Below are 22215 nucleotides of genomic sequence, written 5' to 3'. Positions count from 1 at the left end.
TTTGGTTTGGGTGCTATAGAGATACTATGTAAATATATGAAGTTGAACAAAAGGTCAGAAATCATGAGTTCAAGACTGATGTAAAGGTAAATGCCGCTCTTGTATCTCACAATTCTCAAGAGCTACTAATATGGAAATCTCAAGTGTCATCATTAAAGCTGTGGTTTTAACACTGGAAGTCCAAAACCTAATTGCAAATAAAAGTGGTTGCAAATGAGGTATAAACTTTTCCAAAACAGATTTGGCATCCAACTGCTCTAAGCATCATCACTGTTATCACCACCACCACAATTTATTTGATTTCTACATCACTTACTATATTTTAAACTTTACTTCAAAGTCATGGCTTTGCTGGCAGCTTTCTATATGCCTTCTAACATGGATTAGAAGTAACTAATTAATTAGCATGACTAACACATTGCTTTATTTACTTCATGTTGGTGATACAGCTCTGAGCCATCTATACAGTATTCTCATCTCTGAGCCATATATAATACCCAACATAATTAAATTTATAATTAAATACTAGTTAACTACTACCCATATAGGTGTAGGAACCATACCCAACAAATTAATTAAAACAGTTTCTACTTGCCAGTAGAAGATAAGAGAGAATAAAGGAAGTTAAAAATAGAATGGCATCATATCATTTTTTCCTGAAGTACTCTTCAAACTGTTTGAGCAGGAATGGTCATTTATTAGGATATTTTATACTGCTTTTCCACATGACCAGAACTTTCTACATCAAACACAACAAAAAGGGCGTAACTCTAACCTGCTTCTTAAGAAGCAACACAGCTTCCAAGAGTACCTCCAAGTGTGAAGTTAAAGGGTTTCATGGCTGGAATCCATAGTTTTTTTGTGGAGTTTTCAGGCTACGTGGTCGTGTTCTGGAAGAGTTTATTCCTGACGTTTCACCTGCACCTGTGGCGAAGTGATCTGTGGAAACATCGCTTCCTCTCAACTAAGGGTTGCACAGTGTGTGTGTGTGTATCTCCCACTCACTCCCATGCCAGTATTCTCTGAAGATGCCAGCCACATATGCTGGTGAAACATCAGGAGTAAATTCTTCCAGAACACGGCCACATAGCCCAAAGCCCACACAAAAAACTATAGTACTTCCAGTGTTCTTTACCTGATCAGATATGTCATAGAAGCCTTGGAGGAAACCAAAGAAGGGTTTTTGATGCACTGTTAACCTCAGTTCACCACCAACACAATTCAGCTTCTTTTCACAACTGCTTTCCAAAGTCTTGCTACAGATGACCCATACCAATAGGCAACTTGTTCTCCAGTGCATATGTCCCTCATTCTCCACACTCTGGCTATACCCACTTGCTCAATACAAAACTTTCACCACCTTTTCTCTGTTGCTGCTTCCTGCTCATGAAGAATTAAAGATGAAGGTATTCCTCAGAGAAAAGGAGGCTTGTCAATCAACAAGAGGACAGTAAATGTGGGGAGCAAATATGGCTGAGTGCCACAATGTCACTATCACCCTAACTTTGGTTTCTTTACTAGATCAACAGGTCCTGGTCCAGAAATTTCCTAATAATCTGATCAAAACAGACTGTAAGGAAGAGCATGTTGGACAAGTTTCATGGTGGAAAGGGAAAGACCACACAATATTGACTTCTTAATCTGCCACTACTAAACATAACCTAACTCTTGGGGGGGGATTTGTAGTGTTGATCATATTTTATGCCCACATTTCAACAACTGGTTGCACAATTTTCAAAATCTGCTTCCTGTTACATCTCCTGCTTAAAGAGTATTATGTCTATTGAAGTGAGGGTTGTAGATGAAATACATTGCAAATCATATGGGGGCTCTCATGCCAGAGGTCATCATTCCACCATGCTATCACCCATCACAGTACAGCAGAATAAATTGTTCCTGTTAGGTAGCTAGAAAGTCATAATGTCAAATGAAGAGAAAGGGATGGAGGGCCCAATAAAGGCAGAAGATACCCACAATCACTCCACTACTGAATATGACATTAGATGTGACCCTCCCATAAGTAAGACTTCATAGCTACAGAAAAAAACAGACCAACTGTATCAAAAACCCCAATTTTACTTTAAACTGTCTGTTTTATTACAGAATAAAAAGATACCTTTGGGAAATGAAGCTAAATAAATCAAGACAAGGTGTGTACCAACTGCATTGACAAAAGAAAGCACTACATCTTATGTACAAACAACCCTTTGGAATGTGACAGCATGCCCATCTGGTTTCCCTTACTATGGACCACAGGTAGGCCAATCCTTTCCATGCTCCAGCCAGTCTTTACCAACATAGTCTCCAAAACTGGTGCATGAGAAAACACAGCTTTAGTATATATAATAATGTACAGTGAATTTAATATATATTAAGTGTGCAGACATGTACCAGCAATTTTCATCACAGGTATGCAATCTAATACCAAAATGTTGGTCTTAAACTTGAGCAGGATCATACACAAGCCTCCAAAAGACCACATTTTCGCCAGTAAATGTTGATAAAAGTCAGTTGTCCAGGCCTTAAAAGTTGTTTGTGCTCACCCTAAAGGCTGGATGGATGAGGAGCGAGCTGTGATTCATGGTGGCTGTGTGATTGGAGGGGAAGTGACCAGGCGCAGGCAGGGCTAAGAAAATGTGCATATGTTAAAAAGGATGACAAGGCAATCAAAGCAAATGGCAACTACATTATCTGGCAGCTTATGTATATATATATGAGTTAAGGTACAGTACTTGCACTGACCAATGGATAAGCTGACCCAGGTTTTTTGGGGTTTGGTTTTTTGACTAAAATTTCTAGATTTATATATGAGTATATACAGTATATCTGTCATTTATCTTCCAGTTCTGGGCTTCAGAAATACCATACTGACAACTGGATGAAAGCATAGTAACTACCACATAAATATGTACACTGTGTAAAAGAAAGATGAGCAGGAAAGTATACATCATAATAATCCCAGTTCTGACAAAGACTTTAGGTGGTATTTAAGAAGAGTTGGATGCAAGCATTATCAGAAGGAACACTGAGTTTGATCTGGGTGGAAATCAAGAACAGACAAAATGGTAAAAAGAAATATCTGAAAATATTTACCCTATGATATGGTGGGGGAGGGGAAGTCAGAAAAGCGCAAATGACCTTTTTTGCTTACATGCATGTATATGCATATGCACGCACACACATACCCCACAGTCATATGCAGCCTATACTGGAAGCTTTCCTAAGAGCAGCTTTGCATTTTATGGCATGTGATAACAAAATATGCAACTCCTGCATCCTATTTTCATGCTTTCAACTTTAGCATCCAAATGGTTAACATATACATCTCCCTCTGTAGATGTATACAGATATTCCAGATTCATATGGAATTCAGACATCTCTCCATAGAAAAACATCTACGTTCCATTACTAAAACATTTTCAAGATAATATGAGAGGCTTTCTGCATACAGGTACAAATCAGAAATGGACACAGGTACAGAGATTTCCACAATCATGTTAACATGTGTACATACAGAGTGACCATACGTACAGTGTAATGTGAACAAACAACAAACAAACAGTTCCACTTATATACCACTTCATAATGAATTAATATATTGAACTGACAGTGTCTAAGTGGTTTACAACTGTAAGCTAATTGCCTCCAAAAATCTGGGTACTCATTTTAGTGACCTCAGAAGGATACAAGCCTGAGTTGAGCTTGAGCCCTTTTGCTGGGATTGAACTCACAACCTTATCGTTTTGAGTGAGTGGTTGCAGTACAGGCATTTAACCACTGCGCCACCAGGGCTCCTATTACTATTACTCTTATTATATTTTTGAGGGGAGGCATTTACACAGTCTTTGCCAATGTTTCTGTAACATGGAAAGCCAATTGTAGTTCATGTGTTTCAACATGTTAATGGTTTATATTCTGTGCACCGTTCAACTCCAAAGTGTAAAATACACATAAAGACTCTAAATCTCACATGTCATTTTTCTTGAAGCCAAACATGCAGAGATATGCATTAGCACAAACATGGACACAAACATCTCTTAATTGCCTATGTGAACTGTACAAGCCCCTGAAGGCAGCAAAAGGGATCTGCCCAAAGCACATGAACAAGTAAGGAAAGCTATGAGTAAAGAAAGAGAAGTGAGATGGGAAGGTTTGTGGCTTTCCCTACATATGTACTCTCAATCTGTCCTCCTCCTTTCTTTTTCCTTTGGCAAAAATAAATGAAGAACAAGAAAGAAAGAAAGAAAAAGAAAGAAAGAAAGGAGAAAAGAGCTTCAATCTTTGTCCATCCGCCCATTGCTATTACCTATGGGGGAAGGGACTTTTCCAAACATCCCAACACCACATGTGTTCAGACACAATAGCTCAAAAGGCAGGGTAGGCAGTGGACCAACCCACTTTGTACTGCTAACAAGGGGAACCTAATTACAGGAAGAGGTTAAAGAGGGGCAGATAAAAGGGATACAAAATTTCAACATCTGTTGCTATAAAGGGATAAGAAGTCAGAGAAGGCAAAGGTGTTTGTTTGGTGTCAGAGATGGCATGAAGCCAATTTCAAAGAGTTACACTAGAAAACCAAAGAGGAAAAATTAGAGGGCTCTTTTTAAAAAAAACTGTCACAAGTAGTTTTAACAAAAAGATTATTTAGAAGAGGGAAAGAATTACTGTTTATCTAAATATAGCTGATTTACGATAATAAAGCCAAAAGACTTGTGATCAAAAGACTCTGCTGAGTTATAGGGTCAAGCTACATGTTGGAACATAGAAAAACCTCAAGAGCTCAGATGAATGGTCATCCAGCCAAATATTCATGGCCAATGCTGGCTGGAGGGATTCTAGGAACAGTAGTCTGAAGGAACCTTTACAAATTCATCTTCCAAAGTAGCATAAACATATGCCTGCAGGTGTGCATACATATACATCCACTCCACCTCCTTCATTTTAAAATATCTTTTCACATTTATATTTAAAAGACATCTTGCAGAAGGATACATTTTCATCATTTCTACCATTCAGCAATTTTTTCAATCTTTTTTGAGGTTTCTGATATATATTATTATATGTTGAGCAGCAAGATTCATGAACCATTTGTAAACAGTATAAAAATGTTACTCTGTTAGGTAACAGCTTTAAGATGTGTGCTAATTTATATTTTTCCCATTTGTTCTGTTCACAAATTAACATGTGTGCCTCTTAACAGATTTTCTTTTCGTTACTTTTTTTGGTAAACTGATGAGTACTCTTTCTAAATTGTTTTGCTCTGGAAGACATTTTGTATTCCTAATATTTAACTTTTGTAGAACTGTAAATACTATAAATGGTTTATACTAAACTGCTTCAGTATCTTATAGCAATGGTTTGCCTGGCCCTCCTAGGCTGTTCTTTATAAATAGCACAAATTGCTATCTAAGCATTTTTACTTCCTCCTGAATCACACACCTGTTTTGCATTTTTATTGAATAGGTAAGAAAAAAGCAGACTAAGTGAAAATAGTGTCAATGGTGAGTTTTACACAGTCAGTGGCAGAGCAATGATTGAGAAAAACAAGACTGAACTGAAGCACAGCTTAGTCTGGGTACAATGGGCTAAGCTGCAACATTTCTTCAAAAGTGGTGAAGGGCACAGGAACTTAAATAGCAACTTTCAGCAACAGCATCTGTTCCCCATCCCCCTGAGAGTGGGAGCCATCTAGCCTCCTGCAAGAAGCTATGGTGTTTGGTGTTCAAACATTACAGCATAGCTTTTCACACGTCAAAAGTGTTAGAAACACAGGGTCAGGAAAAAGCAAAGGTCATGCCACTATCAACCAAGTAAGACACAAACAGAAGCTGCACGTTTGGTGCAATTCTGTAGCATGTTCCACTTTACTGAATCAATGGATCAGAAGGAGAGGGACCCCAACATGTCTCTGGGAAAATAGCACCTAAAAGGACCACCAAAGTTCAGTTGAAAACTGACCAACAAAAGGAAACACAAAATTAGAAAGCTTGAAGAATCTATTTAACTCTTGTAACATCAACATTGACCATAGAAGGAAGCAAGAGAATACGGACGTGAGACCCAACCTTAGGGTGTGGTGAGGGGTATGGAATGTGCCTGTGTATTTGCTCACAGTTCATGGGTTTCTCCTAAGGTTTGAATGGTGTTTTGAGGCACAACCTCAAGAGAGAGTTAGCAGCTAATCAAAGTTGGGAGCTAATCAAAACAAGTAAACAACAACATAGCGTTCCAAGCTGCTTTTCCAGCAGGGATGTGTCCTACTACCTGGGACTGCTTCTACAATGAAATACAGGTCTCAGCACTCTAAGTCAGGCCACACAAAAATTGAATTTTGATTTTAAAATTTCACAATAAAGATAGCACCAGGTAGAATTCTCTGTTGTTTCTATTAAGATTAATAGAATCCAAAACTGGAGGGATCATATTAAGAGTTTAAAAAGAAAAAGATAAAAGATTAGATTAGACCAATTTGATTGAATTGGGAAGCTTTAAAATTAAACTAATGACCTTTAATGTTAAAGGATTAAATTCATTGATTAAAAGGAAAAGAGTTTTTCACTATTTAGATAAGGAAAAATGTGATATAATTTGTCTCCAGGAAACTCATATTAAAAGTACAGAAAAAAGACTAATTAGATATAAAAAATTAGGAAAAGATTTCATTTCGGCCACTAAAAATAGGAAAAAAGGGGTTGCAATCTATTTTAAAAATTATATTCCGGCAATAGAAGTGTTAAACGACCCATCAGGACATTTTATAGGAGTGGAGATACAATGGGAAGAAGAGAAAGTTTTGGTACTAGGTATATATTGCCCTCAAGACAAAAAAAGGTGTGTTCTATCAAAGGATACACAAGGAACTAGATAAATTAGATTACAAGAAGGTGATAGTAATTTAAATGGTGTAGTTGATCCAGGTATAGATCGTAAATCCAAAGTTAATATAAAACAAAATCAAGGTAAACTTCCCCAAATGTTTTTTTCATTTGATAGCCAATCCAGGAGATCGCAAAATAATAGATGAAATAAATATTTTAAAGAAACAGGAGGCCAGGAAAAATACATTAGAAATTAGTAAAAAACTCAAATTACTAAAACAAAAATTTTTTGAATACACAAATAAAATAGGGTAGAATCTAGCCAAGAAACTGAGAAAAAGAAAGGTAAAGAAAACTATAGTCGAAATAAAAGAGGAAGGGAAAACCATTAATCAACAAAAAGAAATAAAGAAAGCATTCTTCAACTTTTTCACAAATTTGTATCAAGCACAACCATTAGATTTAAATATGATTCAGTTATATTTAGAGGATCATGATTTCAAAGCACCAAGTAAAAGATCAAATTGATGATTTAAACAAATCTATTACATACACAGAAGTTATGAAAGCAATTCAAAAGTGTAAATTAGGAAAATCCCCAGGATCTGACGGATTCACAGCACTATTTTATAAAGCATTTGCAAAAGAACTATGTGGTCCCTTACAGGCAACAATGAATTCTATTTTGGAAGAAGGAATTCCTGCATCGTGGAAAGGATTAAAAAGAAATTTAAAATTATAGACCTATTTCGATTTTAAATACAGATGATAAAATATCTTCTACTTTTTTGGCTTTAGAAGGAGAAAATCTTTTATTTGGCTGGCATGCTTATCTAAGCTACGAGAAGACAAAAGCCAATAGTGAGTTTAATCTGCATTGTATCAGGAGATCATTGATAAAGACGTGGAATAAATACAAATTCAGAATTATGCCAAAATTTTCTCTATGGTTTTCGCCTCAGGAAGCCATGCAAAGGACGGAATCCAGTCACGCTTCAAATTGGCTGACTTATGCAAACATCCTAAGGAAGGACAACAAAGGAAACTATGAATTAAAAACACAAATTGAATAATGAAGGATTTAAAATAGATTGGTTTAGATATTGGCAAATTAGGGAACAATTTTAAAATGACTCCAAATCTTTGGGATTTGACTTAAATCAAAATGATTTCGACAAAATCTGGTTAGGGAATAATACAAATTGGATAAGTGGCTTTTATAAAATTTTGATGGATTGGTATCAAGAAGAGGAAATAGTTAAAGAAAACATGATTCAGCGGGCAAATTTTTTTGGATATTCTATAGATTTTGACAGATGGGAATTGGTATGGAAGAAAAGATTAAAATACTCTGAATCCCAAAATTTAAAAGAAAATTTCTATAAGATATTCTTTCACTTGTACTTAACTCCGGAAAAATTGTCAAAAATATATAAAACAAATAATAATCTATGTTGGAAGTGCAACAAAGAACCAAGGACACTATACCATTGTTTATGGATGTGTAAAATTGTTAAAAATTATTGGATAAAAGTACATGATGTAATTAATTCAATTCTCCTGAGAAAAATGAAATTTAGACCAGAAACATTTTTGTTAAATATGTGGGGAAAAGAGCTAGATAAAGAATATGGTAAATTCCTCTATTACTTAATTACAACAGCAAGATTAGCAATGACTCAAAAATGGAAAGCCAAAAGAGTGGATACCATGCCATAGAAATGGATGAATTAACAACCCTCCTTAGAAATCAGACAAAAACGGAAAGGGAAAACAGTTGGAATAAGATTCTGAATTGTCTGGATAATGAATGGGGTAAAATAGCTACAGTTAGTTATAACTAAAAGTGGTCATAAGATTAAACAAAGTTGGGACTTGGGTATAAATAAGGAAAGGACAGGAGGAGGAGAGAAGATAAAAGAGACATAAAATAATAATAAATAAAAATGTTATTTTTATCCCGCTTTTTGCCAAGCAATCAAAGCGGCGTACAACAGACTAAAATATATCCATATATACACAGTACCCCCCTCAAAACAAGATTAAACAGTATAAAATGAAAGGATATAGGATAAAAAAATTGATAACACTAATTGATAAAAGAGAATGATCGTTTATAAAGTCTCAGACAAACTTGGTTAAATACATTTTTGTAATAAAATTTGGGAAATGGGCGCTTAATGGTAAACACATTTGAATAGAAAATCAACAACAAACAATACGCATAGTTTTGAACACAAATTTAATATAAAGGAATACAAGCACGGTATAAAAACATGTTAGAGTACACAGGAGAATATTAAAAAGGTTGGCAAAAATACAAAATAACCCAGCAATATAGGGAAGAAGTCAAGTATGAATGATAAACGGAAGAATGGGTAAGAAGAATGAGAAAGTATGGAAAGTAGATTTGAAGGGCCACATATGTAGAAGAAGGTGTGAGTAAGCTGAATGAAAGTAGAAAGAGAAGAAGGTGATAGAAAGAATGAAGGAGTAGAATGGAAGGGGAAGAGAATGTAAGTGAGAGAATGAGGGAGAAGTAAAGATTGAGAGAAGAGAGGAAATGATGAAGAGAGGGACAAGGAGAGAGGAGAAAGAAGAGAAAGGTAAAGGAAAGAAATAAAACAGTAAGAATGAGAGAATTTAAGAATGAAGTACATATAGAAGGAGTAAAGAATATTCAAGAAGAAGGGGGTTTTGATTCTGATTTCAAATTTTCAAGTTTTCAAATACTGTAGGTGAATAATAGTAGGAGAAGAAATAATATTTTTAATAGATAAGAAAAGAGTGAGTATTGTATAGGATGTATATGTGAAGAAATGTAGATTAAATGTAATGAAATAATTATTTCCAGTATGTATTAACGACTCAAGTATACCTTCTATGGAAACTTTATTTGTTAATATTTCTACTCCTATAATAGTCTTGTAAACTCTCAACTCAGTCTTGATGTATTCCGATATATTAAGAAGTATGAGACGTGGATGATTGTAAGAAGATTAGTTTGTTTTTAAGATTCATGTTTGTTTTTAATATTCAATAAAATTTTCTAAAAATAAAAAAGAGAATTCTTTGCTGTTTCTAGGCATGCATAAATTTTTGCACATACTCCTATCTTATCTTTTACAGTGAGGATGTGCATACAAAAGTACCAGTTGTTCTCTTACCAGAGCATATTATATTCAGAGATACAAGAAGTGATGTGAAACACACACACACACACACTTTTACTTTTAATCCTTTCTCTCTGAAAATACCACATATCCCCACTATCATGTCTAATGTGAAGGTGCTGCACCAACTACAAACTTCCAATTAACATATATGAGAGACACCCAAATTGGGCAACCTCTGCTCCTCCCCATTTGTGAGGCCTACAAGGGGCGGCCATTGCATTCCACTACAAGAAATGGAAAAGAGAGGAATCCGTGACACTCGACAACCACTGGAGAGAGCATCCCATTGGTTGGATGATTCCAGGATTTAGCTCTGCCTGTCAGTCAGGCTTTTGCCTTATTGAAAGATCAAACTCCATCCTGCCAGTTCATTACCTTAATCCTATTTTCTACATAGCTTTATTATCTGTGAAGGCTTCCTTAGGAAAGGCAGAAAAGGTGACAGAGCCACTCCCCACTTGCTTCTGAGAATTACTTCTATTTGAGGAAACCTAGGACAAGTTCATGGACAAGGAGGGGAGTGCGGGTGGGTGTGCACAGAATCTGTTGACTATCATTCTTCTTTTTGTCAAAATACAGGAACTACATTACATGTAATATAAAGTAACTTCAGAGTCCAAATCAGTTCACTAACAACTATGCTGCCATTTTATTAAATACTATTATAACATATGTAATACAGATAATTCATTATAAAGCTTTATATGGACAAACTGCTGCAAAATGTACATTCAACACTGATTACTTTTATCCTGAAAGAGAAGAGGAATGCAAAAGCTATTAGCCCTCATCACACAGGTTACGGTACAAATCCAACACTATGCAAAATGCAAAGCCTGATAAAGTTTTCATTACTAAGGAGGCTCCACCTAGGTTCCAACCCACACACCCCATTTTATCCAACACTATCAGCTAATATACAAATATGAGAGAATGAGATCTCCACCACCTATCAAATTATTTACTTTTAACCGTTTAAAGCATCCAAAAACACCACACTGTGCAACAGTTGAAAAAGTATAGTAGAGACATCAAATGAAGATGTGAACTACAGTATACTGTATATTGGTGCATGTAGGATCAATAGTTCAACTTAAGGAGAGAGAAAATTGGATCACTGGCTACTGAAATTATACCAACAGCTTTGTATTTTGGTAGGAACAGAAGACCACCTATTGGGCCAGAAAAACAGATAGGAGGACACAACTTTCCAACAGCTAGTAAGTGTAAAATGGGAAACGTTATAGATGAGCTCACCAAAGAAAGTTTCCTGTATTACACAAGTCTTCTCAGAAAAAGTGAAATCAAGATTGGCAGCTGGAAATTTATTAACTGGAAATGTTTAAGGAATTTCACACGAGCCTATTAGGTAACTTTGAAGAGAACTTTTTAAAAAAATTAAAGTATATTTCCTTAAAAGCAAAAAAAAACCCTTACATTTTGTTATTTTATACTTAACATACACTGTACATTGGTATTTCATATTTTTATTAGAACTTCCTACATTTGATTCTGGGGATAAGAAAAGGGCATCACAAAATTTTCCAGTTTGTATGTCAGCAAAATAAGCATCAGTCTATTATCTGCTACAAAAAACAAGAATATGAGCTTCACCTGATAGGGTCTCTTTTGATAGAATCCTTGGGCAACACCTTATATATGAAGAAAATTCATTTCAATTTTCACTTAACTAGCCCTATCTCTGCAGCACAGAGAATTCTGCACCCAGATCATGTCTGCATACATGAAAGAAACCAATTAAATTTGTTGCCATAACTTTGGGGGCTCCTTTGGCATGAAGTACCTTCCATTAACTGAGCAAAAGTGCCAGATTCAACCTTTTTTGGACAGTAAGGCCTCGACACAATTATCCATGCTGGTAAGCTATTGCCAGGCATTGTGCATGGGGCTTTCCTTTCAATGCTGTTCAAAAATTGTAGTTACCGCAAGAAACAACAAAATGCAGTAACACTGGCACTGGACATACCAAACATATCATAATAGCTTCACTGTCTGTTTTCAAGCAACAGTTCAAAGCGCTGGTTTCAACTTACAAAGCCCCAAACTGTCTTATACTGGAAGACTGACCTGGACTTGCCTGAAAAAAAACCCAGTGTCTGGGGTCCTCTTCCAAGTGCTCCCACTGGAAGTAAAGTGAATGGTGATGAATGACAGGGCCTTTTTACCTGGGGGCTCTGTCTTTGGTATTCTGTCCCAAAGGAAGGTCATTTGGAGCCATTTTTAGTGTTAGATGAAAAGGCCTTTTTATTTGCCAGCCTCTTTCAGAAAATTAGTTTGTCATGATTTATTTCACACTGTTATGTTAATGCTGTGAATGATTAATGGAGTTATGAGGTTTTCACAGATATCAAATATTACAAAGAAAAAAATTAATCCAGGGCTAGATTATTTGCTCTCTTGTTGTGTACCTCCAAACCATTTCTGACTTATGGTGACCCTAGGGTGACTCTATCAGAGGCTGAGAGTGTGTGACGTGCCCATGGTAACTAAATGGATTTCCACAGACAAGATCAACTGGCCTTTCTTCCCATTAGAATGGAAGTGGTAATGGGTTTAAATTGTCAAGACAAAATTAGACCCAAGACATGGTTCAAAATTTAGGAAATATATCCCAATTATGAAGAATAACTGGTGAGAAATAAGCAAGATATCATTCAATATACTGCATGGCTGTGTTAAGAACTGCATAAACATCTCTACCTTAGCATTCAATGCTCAGAGTTAAAGCATATGATTTGAGATCTTATCTACTTCTATGTTACTTGTTAACCATTAACTTCTAGCTATAATCAGATCATAAGATTTCTAAAGGCATTAAATCAAGAGGAAGATATTTCTTTTAACCATTTCCAAAGCTGTCTGAGTCTCTTACCTCCCCAAGTCCCAGATTCTTAAAGGTGAAGTATGTCCACAGCATGCTGTTCCTGTCACAAATGAACTGTCAAAGGAGAAAATAAACATTAGACTTATTTCCTATAATGTTAATAAGGTAGTGAACTACACAGAGTACAGGTGCAAAGGCTTTAAAGAAATCCAATACACAGAATTTCTATGCCCTGACTGCACAACAGTAAAAAGCAAAAGGCTGCAAGGTAAAGTAGTATACATGTTGATGTGACAATCCAAGTCAAGGCAATAGAGCAGTAACATAGAAAGGAGGTCTGTTCACACCTGTTCTAGAGCAACACTAATACAAATCATGCAAGTGTAGGGCCTAAGTATCCTAAAAGCACCAGATCCTGTCTGATCATAGAAGCTAAAAAGAGTCAGCCCTGGTTAGTACTTGGATGGGAGATGGCCAATGAATACCAGGTGCTGTAGAATGTATTTCAGTGGAAGCAACTGGTAAAACCAACTCTGAGTATTCCTTGCCCAAGAAAACATTATAAAAGTTAAGGGATTGCAGTAAGTCGACAGTAAGTAGAGTAAATAGAAAAACGAAGTGCATCATGCCATCAAGACAAGACCAGAAGGAACACGTAACTTGTTCCCTAATTTTTTTCTTTAGATAGATGGCAAGGGAGCATTCACTTGCAAAATCCACTTCAAGATTACCCACCTTTTGCCCACACTCTATCTAGATACATCTCTAATTTGTGGCATTGTATCTCCTGGTCGATATAACCTACATATGGTTTGTATCAGCACACACTTGAGAATGTGAAAGAAATAGTCCACAGTGGTCTTTGACACAATTTGTTTAACCTGCTTAAACTCCAGCTATTAGCATCAATGCACAACTGGAGTTCCTAAAGGCTCTTTATTTCCAATCATTCTGTAGGAAAAGTATGCATTTTATTATAATGTTCACACAACTACCCAACTGCTTTTTCCACTATGGAAATATGGATCAAAATGTTGTTTCTTTTAGCAGCTTCATAATGTATATAAAGAAGAATATGGATTCAATGGATTCAAAAAATATGAAACAATTGATTCAAACTACATGAAAAAAAAAGATTCAACTAAACATTAGGATGAACTTTCTGATGTTAAGAGCTGTTTAACAATGGAATACACTGCCTTGGAGACTGGTGGAGTCTCCTTCTTTGGAAGGAGGCTGGATGGCTATTCATATGGAATGCTTAGATTGTGTATTACTCCATGGCAGGGGATTGGACTGGGTGGCCCTTGTGGTCTCTTCCAGCTCTATGATTCTATAAATACTGTTGCCATTCCTGAATCTCCTGGACAAAAACAAACAAACAAACAAACAAAAAACAACTATCACAAAATAAATGTTTCACTTCAGAACAGAAATACTTACAGTATGAAGACCCTCACCTGAAACAGGGCAGTCTAGAAATACTACTAAAATTGTATTCAAATGGAAGCACTCCAGGTACGTTGGATTACAACTTTCACTGGCCACACTTGCTGAGATAATGAGAATTATCACTCAAATTCATGTTTTTCAACCTGGGTAGATCCCACGTTAGAAAAGTCCTATTTTTCCCTTTATAAACTAATGACATATCTCATACAGTCGCTGTAAAAGAGTTTAAAACATAACATAACATGTTCTTTATGTTCAATAGTGCTAGTGTGAAAGCCAGCACAGAGATTCCTGTTAGTGCATTAACCAGTAACATGTTCTCTTGACCAAGCAAGCTGGAGGCACAAGTTCCATACTTGATGCCAAAGACAAGGCTCTACTTCCACACCTCATGGGCTATCAAGGATGAGAGGTCAGAACGCCAACAAACTCTTAAGTACAGAGCGGCACATCAATTGACTCCCAAGTCAGCAAGCAGTCTTGCAGTCAATAGAGCCCAAAACTACAAAGCTAGGTGCTGGGTTTTGTCTCCCTCCTTCCCTGCCTTTACCATAAGCCATTAATAAATGGTAGAGCCAATTACCGTGGTTAGAAACATAATAGCAGCTTGGAAATCACTGAAGTGGGCAATTGGGTTTTTAAGATTTCTCTCTCTGTTTCTTCCCCTGCCCCCTCCTTCTCCCTCACTCTACACAGACACACATCATTTCCTTCAGAAGAAGGTATGCAACATCCCTCTGGAGGCTGCACAGGTCTAAATTAGCATCAAGGTATGTCAATAGGAAAGGAGAGGTGGGTGGAGACCACCATCACTAATCCCTGCCATTCTGCCTGTACAGCCTCCAAACCAGTCTGTGGTAGGGATTAGAAACTTCTCGGCAGTTGACTTCCAAATTGCTTCTTAGCTTAGCACCACTTCCCTCCAGCTACACAGATCCTGACCCACCAATTCACCCTGCCATCTTACTGCAGAAGAGGATCCGTAGTTCTCATAATTGGAATATTTCAGATGTAGAGGGCAAAGAGACTGAAGTCCTTTTATGCCCTTTCAACTCCAAAATGATGACTTTGTTGCTATTGTTCTGGTGCATAAAGGGGATACTTATAGTTTCAAATTTCTGAAACATCATTCCTGAGAAGGAAAAGCTCCTCCAACATTAAGTACTGTTTTGTAATGAAGGAGTGGAAAGCTCCCCTGATCGAAGGAACTTAAAGGACAAAACTCAAGTGGATAGAGAAGTTACAACTTTGTGTTTGATATAATTTAAAGCCCAGATGCTTCTGTTTCTAAGGCTATTGCATCAAACCTTTCTGCAAATGAAATACCGTTATAAATATGCCCTTGCTTAGAAAGAGTCTGCAACCCAGATGTATGAAGTGTGGCAGTGTCAACACAAAGAAACATACTATTCTACAGAACTCTGCAAATACAGCAAGTTGTATTTTCTGCAGTACAAATTACACTATTGGCTGAAATCACTTTTGTATGTAATTGCATATGTTCAAACCCTGTCCTTGCCATAAAACTCACTACATGGTTCACACAATCCAGCTAGGATACCAACAGCAAGCAATACATAGATAAATAAAATAAAACATAGATGATACACATTAAGTTAAAGAATGTGCAATTAGTTCCAAATGCAAAAAGGACAAGGAAGAAATAAAAAGAAGAATGTAGGTGTTTTGAATACCACCAATGTCTTTGGTAAGCAGTCCCATCTGCCATAAAAGGACAACAACACTGACCTACCCTGCAGAACTGTGGTAAGGAATGGAGTAAATATGTAAAGTGAGTGAACAGGTGGAGCATGGAAGAAGCACTACTACATAGTCAACGAAGATGATTCTTTAGTATTTATTACAAGAATACAAAAAAGGATTGATTATGAACTCCACACCCAATGTACATTAAACAGAAGTTATAAAAACTCATATTTTAGGTTTCTTTTAAAAATATATATCAAATCCAAATAGTTGGCTATATGGGCAAAAAAAACCTTGGTGATTCTTTATTCTGAAATCTTATTTTCAAAGGATTTGGACTTATTATCATTGCTGCTATCTTCCTACTAGGATACTACTCCTTGTCCTACTGGGTCATCCATCCCTCACTATACATTTCTCTGAAAACATGCTAACCAACTTCAAATCCTTTGCAAATCTAATTACTAGAAAAATCATCAGGCAAAGAAAGTATATAAAATCTTCCTCAGCTTTCACAGTCAATTCTAAACACAGAATTTGGCAGGCCCTAATATGTAACTATAACCTTTTCACAGAGTATGTATAGCCCTGTTCTGTTGTACAATGCAATAAAACCATATATAACTTGTCAATAGGATTAGGCAACCTATTTTTATCATTTACCATGAAGGTAAATGACGTTGTTACACTGACATCTAGTCCAGGCAGCAGAAAGTTTGGTCTTGCAGATGTTGTTACAGTTCAACTTCCATGATCTGTCTGGGGAAAGTGTGTGTGTGTGTGTGTGTGTGTGTGTGTGTGTGTGTGTTCGTTCCTGCTTTCTGATAGTTTATTCACATTGAACAGCTTCCTTATGCTGAACCAGATTATTCTGCAATCCCACATTTAGGCAGTTCAGAAGTAGCACAAAAACAACTCAGTGCAGAGGGTAAAATCCTTATCAAGCAAAGGATTGCCGATTTAAAGCTAAGCCAGCAAGGAGTAATGGTTTGAGCACTGGACTATGACTCTAGAAACTAGGGTTCAATTCTCAGCTCAGCCATGGAACCCACTGGGTGGCTTTGGCCAAGTCATACTCTCTCAGTCTCAAGGGAAGACAATGGCAAACTACCTCTGAACAAATCTTGCCAAGAAAACTCCATGACAGGGTCTTAGGGTTGCCATAAGTCAGAAATAACTTGAAGGCATACAAAAACAAGAAATTCATATTGCAATGTATTACACTTGATTTCCAAATATTTAGGCAATCTATAGGTTGCTACCTTTTTCAGAACTAAGATTTGTTGTTCTATGTTTTCAAGGGTCCCCACTCACATTTTCTCCAACCTCTGAACGAAGAGTTTCTTTTAAATTGTACATTACTTTTTACACATTTGACTCGAGAAGCTGGGTGAGATATGTATCTTTTATCTGTCCTCCATCCCATACAATTTTTTGGGAAGTATTCTTTATGAAGACTCATCCAACCAAAAAACAAAGAAGCTATTACTTAGCAAGAATCCTGCAACTAGGAAATGGGGGTGGGGTGGCCGAAGGGGCTGAGGGCAGTCTTTGGGGGACAATAAGTCTGGGCATGTGGGAGAATGAATCAAATGTCATAAAGAAACATGGAGATGGACTAAGCACACAGAGATGTGAAACCAACAGGACATTTTTGCCTGAGCCTCTTTCAGCTACTCAGATGAGCTTGCCATGTAGACCCAAACTTTTGCAGCTTTGAGTCCACACGGACACTCTAGCAAGGGCAGCCACCAAAGCTGTCAAATCCTTCACCAATGTGCCCATCAACTGCATTCAGCTCTTCCCGACCCAGATTGGCATTTTAATTACTGTTGGGTAAACTAATTTGTCCAAATGAAGGCAACTCAGCCTAATAGAATATGCAGGTTCCCTGACCTCTGACAGGCAATGACACAGGATACAAAAGGAGACAGAGGAAAGCTTTTTTTTAATCAGAGCCTTATTACTCTCTATTACTCCAATTAGTCAAGCTCCGGCGCTCCAAATTGGGGAAAAAATTGCAATTAAATCAATTTTTGATGGTCTGGAAGTGGGTTACCGAACCGCTTGGCCTGTGAAACACTGATATTATAGCAGCAAAGGTCAAAGTCTTTGTCGGCACCTGTGGGCCCCCCGCCTTTCCTGCCTCTTCCTCCTCAATGCTCCTGTGCCCCTGCTAAAGCAAATCATTAGAACATGTCACGTCTTATCGTGGCTGCCACCAGCCCTGCTAACCTAATCAGTTGACATCATTACAGAAGGTAACTACTGCAATCTGAATTTAGTGCTAAGGTCACACAAACTTGTAGCGTCCCCCCTGCTGGTAAATGATGGGAGGAGGGCTCCCAACAGAAGGAACACTGCAAAGAGCAGGAGACAGGTGAGTGGATGGTCCTAAGTAGGGTCTACACATCATTAATTAATTTATAGTATTTACACCTCGCTCTTCTGCCATAGATCATGAAGCATTTCCAACTAAGCATATATACCAGGAGGTGACCAGATAGTAACAGACTGTTTTTCTCTCCTGGAAAACATCACCTTACACATCTGCCCCCAGATCTTAAACTACAGTTCTACTACTGTCTAGTACAGTGGTCCTCAATCTTTGGGCCTCCAGATGTATTGGAAAAAACCAATTATGCTGTTCAAATTTACCTGCCCATAATGTTTATGCTAATATATTACCAAACATAGCAGACAAATGGTAAAACCCATCATGTTAGCAGAATTTTGGGCAATGATCTTATTAGGTATGGCTCTCTTCAAGTCTCTGCACACACAAGTATAGTGCTATTTTGCGAGATTGCAACCAGCCTGAGAGCAAATTGCTCTTCAGGCATGCATCATAAATTGTACACAGAGGAGCTTCAGAAGGAACTTTGCCTGGTCCCTCCAGGTGCTATGAAGGACAAATTCAACATAAAGAGAGAACAAATGTTGGGTAAGAGATAGGGTCTGTTTCCAGGATTTACAGTATTCCCTCTCCCAGAAGGAAATGGCGGGGAGCACCAACAATAGAGGCAAAGAAGGATATCAATAATTCATGTGTGTGCTGCCTCCCACCCTAGTCTGAAAACTGGCCCTTGGGATGTGGTTATTTGCATTTCACACTAAGGAGAGCATTGTAAGGTGTGGAGAAAGCCATAATTCTAAAGACAGGGTTAGAAAAGGGATGCCATACACTGAAGACTGGTTGTAAGTCTGACTCCAGTTGCTTAATTGTTTCAAGTCTGGTTTATAGTCCAGACTCCTGATCATCATCTTCAATCTCTGGCACACATACCACTTCTACACACAAACCATTGTCCGCCCCAACATTTTAAAATTTGGAGCTGGAGCTGGGGATAGGGGAAATCCCAGGTGCTTTCTACTCAAATGCCTACCATCAGGCTTGATTTCTACAAATTCAGAACACTTTATTTCAGGATGTTGTAGGGCTATCTAGCCCTATTTGTCTAGCCCTATTTTAAACAGATTAGAGACAATCAGATTCAGAAAATGTATTCACAAGCATTAAGCACATAGACTTAACTATGGTCCAAAACACTCTGCAGAAATAATCCAGTTTGAGACTGCTTTAACTGTCCTGGCTCACCATTACGGAACCTTGGAAATCATAGGTTATTGTGGCACTAAAGCTCTGTAATAGAGAAAGCTAAATGTCTCACAAAACTACAGTTCCCAGAATTCCCTAGCATTGAGCCAGAGCAGTTAAAGTGGTCTCAAACTGGATTTCTGCTGTGTATTTTGAAGCAAAATTTAAGTCCAGTTCATGGAAGTTCAATAGTGTGCAATATGGAATCATGTTCAGGAGGGTGCTGTTTTTCTTGCAACTCTGTACTCTCGGGTAAGTATCATAGAATCGGTTCTTGATACCTTTATTACTGCAGATAAATTATCCAAAGGTAAACATAAAAGTTTAAAAATTCAGCTAGTTTCAAAGCACACATTTCCCACTAGGCCAAGAACTGTTCACTGCATATAAAATGCAAACCAAAGAAAGAAAGATAGTTTCAAAGTAGTCCTCAGAAATCAATTATCTTTTCACACTCCATCTAATCTAGCTGCTAACCTAATTTTTGAAAATGTAAGAATCTAAGATCTCTCCTGCTTTGTCTGGCAGAAACCCATGGGATACTTAAAATATTTTCAGCAAGCCATTTTTAAACTGTAATTCTTACATTGTAAGTCCCTCACTATTATATTGATTCATTCTTGTTTGTGTTTGAACAAACTCTACCGGTATTATCTTCAATGCAACTAATCAGGAGGATCAGTGCTATACAAAGTGGTGGTTCATGGACTAGTGCTGGTCTACAAGCCATCAGCTGCTAGTCCCTGGAGAGTTATCAGAAAATAAATGTTGTAGCCAATGGGCAAACATATAGTGTTAGTACCTGACATACTAGGAAAAGAAAACTGCCAGTTCCCCACATCAGATGGCTTAAGAAATACTTCCATAGAAGAGGAAAGTGGATGTCTATCTGTTGAACAGATGTGACGTATGTTATATATCCAAATAATTAGATACAATGGGATCTCTCGATGTCATTAATAGCTCTGAAATAGCCTTTTAAATTTAACACCTGTAACATAGCCATGAAACCTTTTAAACTGGTTTGCAAATCGGTCTATAACGTAATGTGAATGACCCCCAAAATAGTATAGTATGCTTCGTAGGCCCTTACTTATCCAGCTATCTATATTGCACTAGTCATTTCTAATATTATTATGGCTAGGGCTAGACAGGAATTTATTTCACTTATAATGCCAAATCATGGTTTGTTAAATGAATAGGCAGTACATTCAGATGTTACTTCCTTTTCTGAGTCTGTTGGTCCCTCTGTGAATGATGACACACAATTTGCTAGACAGGAGTAACTATCATTTGTCCAATCTGTAATTGCGTGCATTGTTTTAACTATCTTGTTTTCCCCATTTCAAATATAAAAGTGAGCTAAAGTTTACTATTAATCTGTACACAAAAATATACACACATCACCAAACCATGGTTTAGTGATATATTGATCCAATGCTGTGATGCATTCACAGCATGCATCAAAACAGAGATCTATGGGTGCTTGGCTTGTTATGAAAATACAACATGCTAGTGCATGAAGTTGAGTTGTTTTCAGAAAGTGTGACTTAAAACTATACAGTACTCCTTGGTTGTCTTGTCATGTCTTCTCTTATGTTTTCTCCTCTGGCTTCTTCTCTCTCAACAAACCAAGAGGACGAATTTCTTAGCTTCCTTCTCTGGTTTGTTGGCAGAAAGAAATTCAAATCCAGAACACCCTGCAGAAACAATCCACTTTGAGATCATTTTAACTGCCCTGGCTCAGTGCCAGGGAATCCTGAGAATTGTACTTTATTGTGACGCCAGAACTCTTTCTGACAGAGAAGGCTAAATATCTCATAAAACTACAGTTCCCAGGATTCCATAGCATTGAGACAGGGCAATTAAAGTAGTCTTAAAATGGATTATTTCTGCAGTGTGTTTTGGTCCTCAATAAGCAAGATATGGCACAAAGCACCAGTACACTGTTTATTCGTGAGAACAAAGGGTTCCCTTGGATCTCTGGGTTATTGTGTCAAAAGAATGCACCCGGTACCTTTTCCATGTGTCCCAAAATGGCTAAACTTAAATCTTGACAGAGATTGCAAAGGGAGCATATATAAACACTGTCATTTTTATATCACCACAATCCTAGAAATGTCTCTTTTACAGATCTTTTACTTAGACATAAGTTATTACAAAACTGTAGAATGTTTGTTGTACAAATGAAACCAACCTCGTACCCGGTAAAGGAAAATATTTATAACTAATTTCCAGGGAATGAGTGGATGAGAAAACTGTCATAAGACTAGGCTTTAACCAGTATCTTGAAAATTCAAGCATTCAACTTTGAAAACAGGTTTGAATGCTATGCAGTGATATAACACAAATGGGGCGGAAAACCAGGACAAATTGGCCATACACAGTCTCATGCAATATATGTGCAAATGCCTGTTGAAGTTATGACTTTAAAAAAAGAACAGATAAAAGAATCATAGACTGTGGCTGGAAAGCCATGATCCAATTGCCAAAAAGAAAAAAGAAAGATGGATAAATCACAGTTAACTGCACAGCACTTTTCACATTTAACCTTCATTTCTCTTTTTCCACACATCACCACCAAATTCATTCTAATCTTGAAATTCAGATCTCCTATGT

General features: G+C 37.2%; 1 protein-coding gene across 3 annotated transcripts in view; it reads right to left on the bottom strand.

Moving 5' to 3' along the window:
- Positions 1 to 22215, bottom strand: part of FBXW4 (F-box and WD repeat domain containing 4) — a 93810-nt gene that overhangs the window by 15245 nt on the left and 56350 nt on the right. For 2 of the 3 annotated variants that reach the window (XM_089509715.1, XM_089509717.1), the window contains one exon: positions 12888 to 12953. The exons of the other annotated variant lie outside the window; for it this stretch is intronic. In XM_089509715.1, the coding sequence (XP_089365841.1) occupies positions 12888 to 12953 (66 nt within the window). The remainder of the gene's footprint in view (positions 1 to 12887; positions 12954 to 22215) is intronic. 3 annotated transcript variants of the gene reach the window in all.

This window comes from Sceloporus occidentalis, unplaced genomic scaffold, assembly GCF_023333645.1.
Source record: "Sceloporus occidentalis isolate IW3139 unplaced genomic scaffold, rSceOcc1.0.p SCAF_2, whole genome shotgun sequence".
NCBI classification, from domain to species: Eukaryota; Metazoa; Chordata; class Lepidosauria; order Squamata; family Phrynosomatidae; genus Sceloporus; species Sceloporus occidentalis.
The sequence above is the reverse complement of the archived record's forward strand: the minus strand, read 5'-3'. Positions and strand labels throughout refer to the sequence as shown.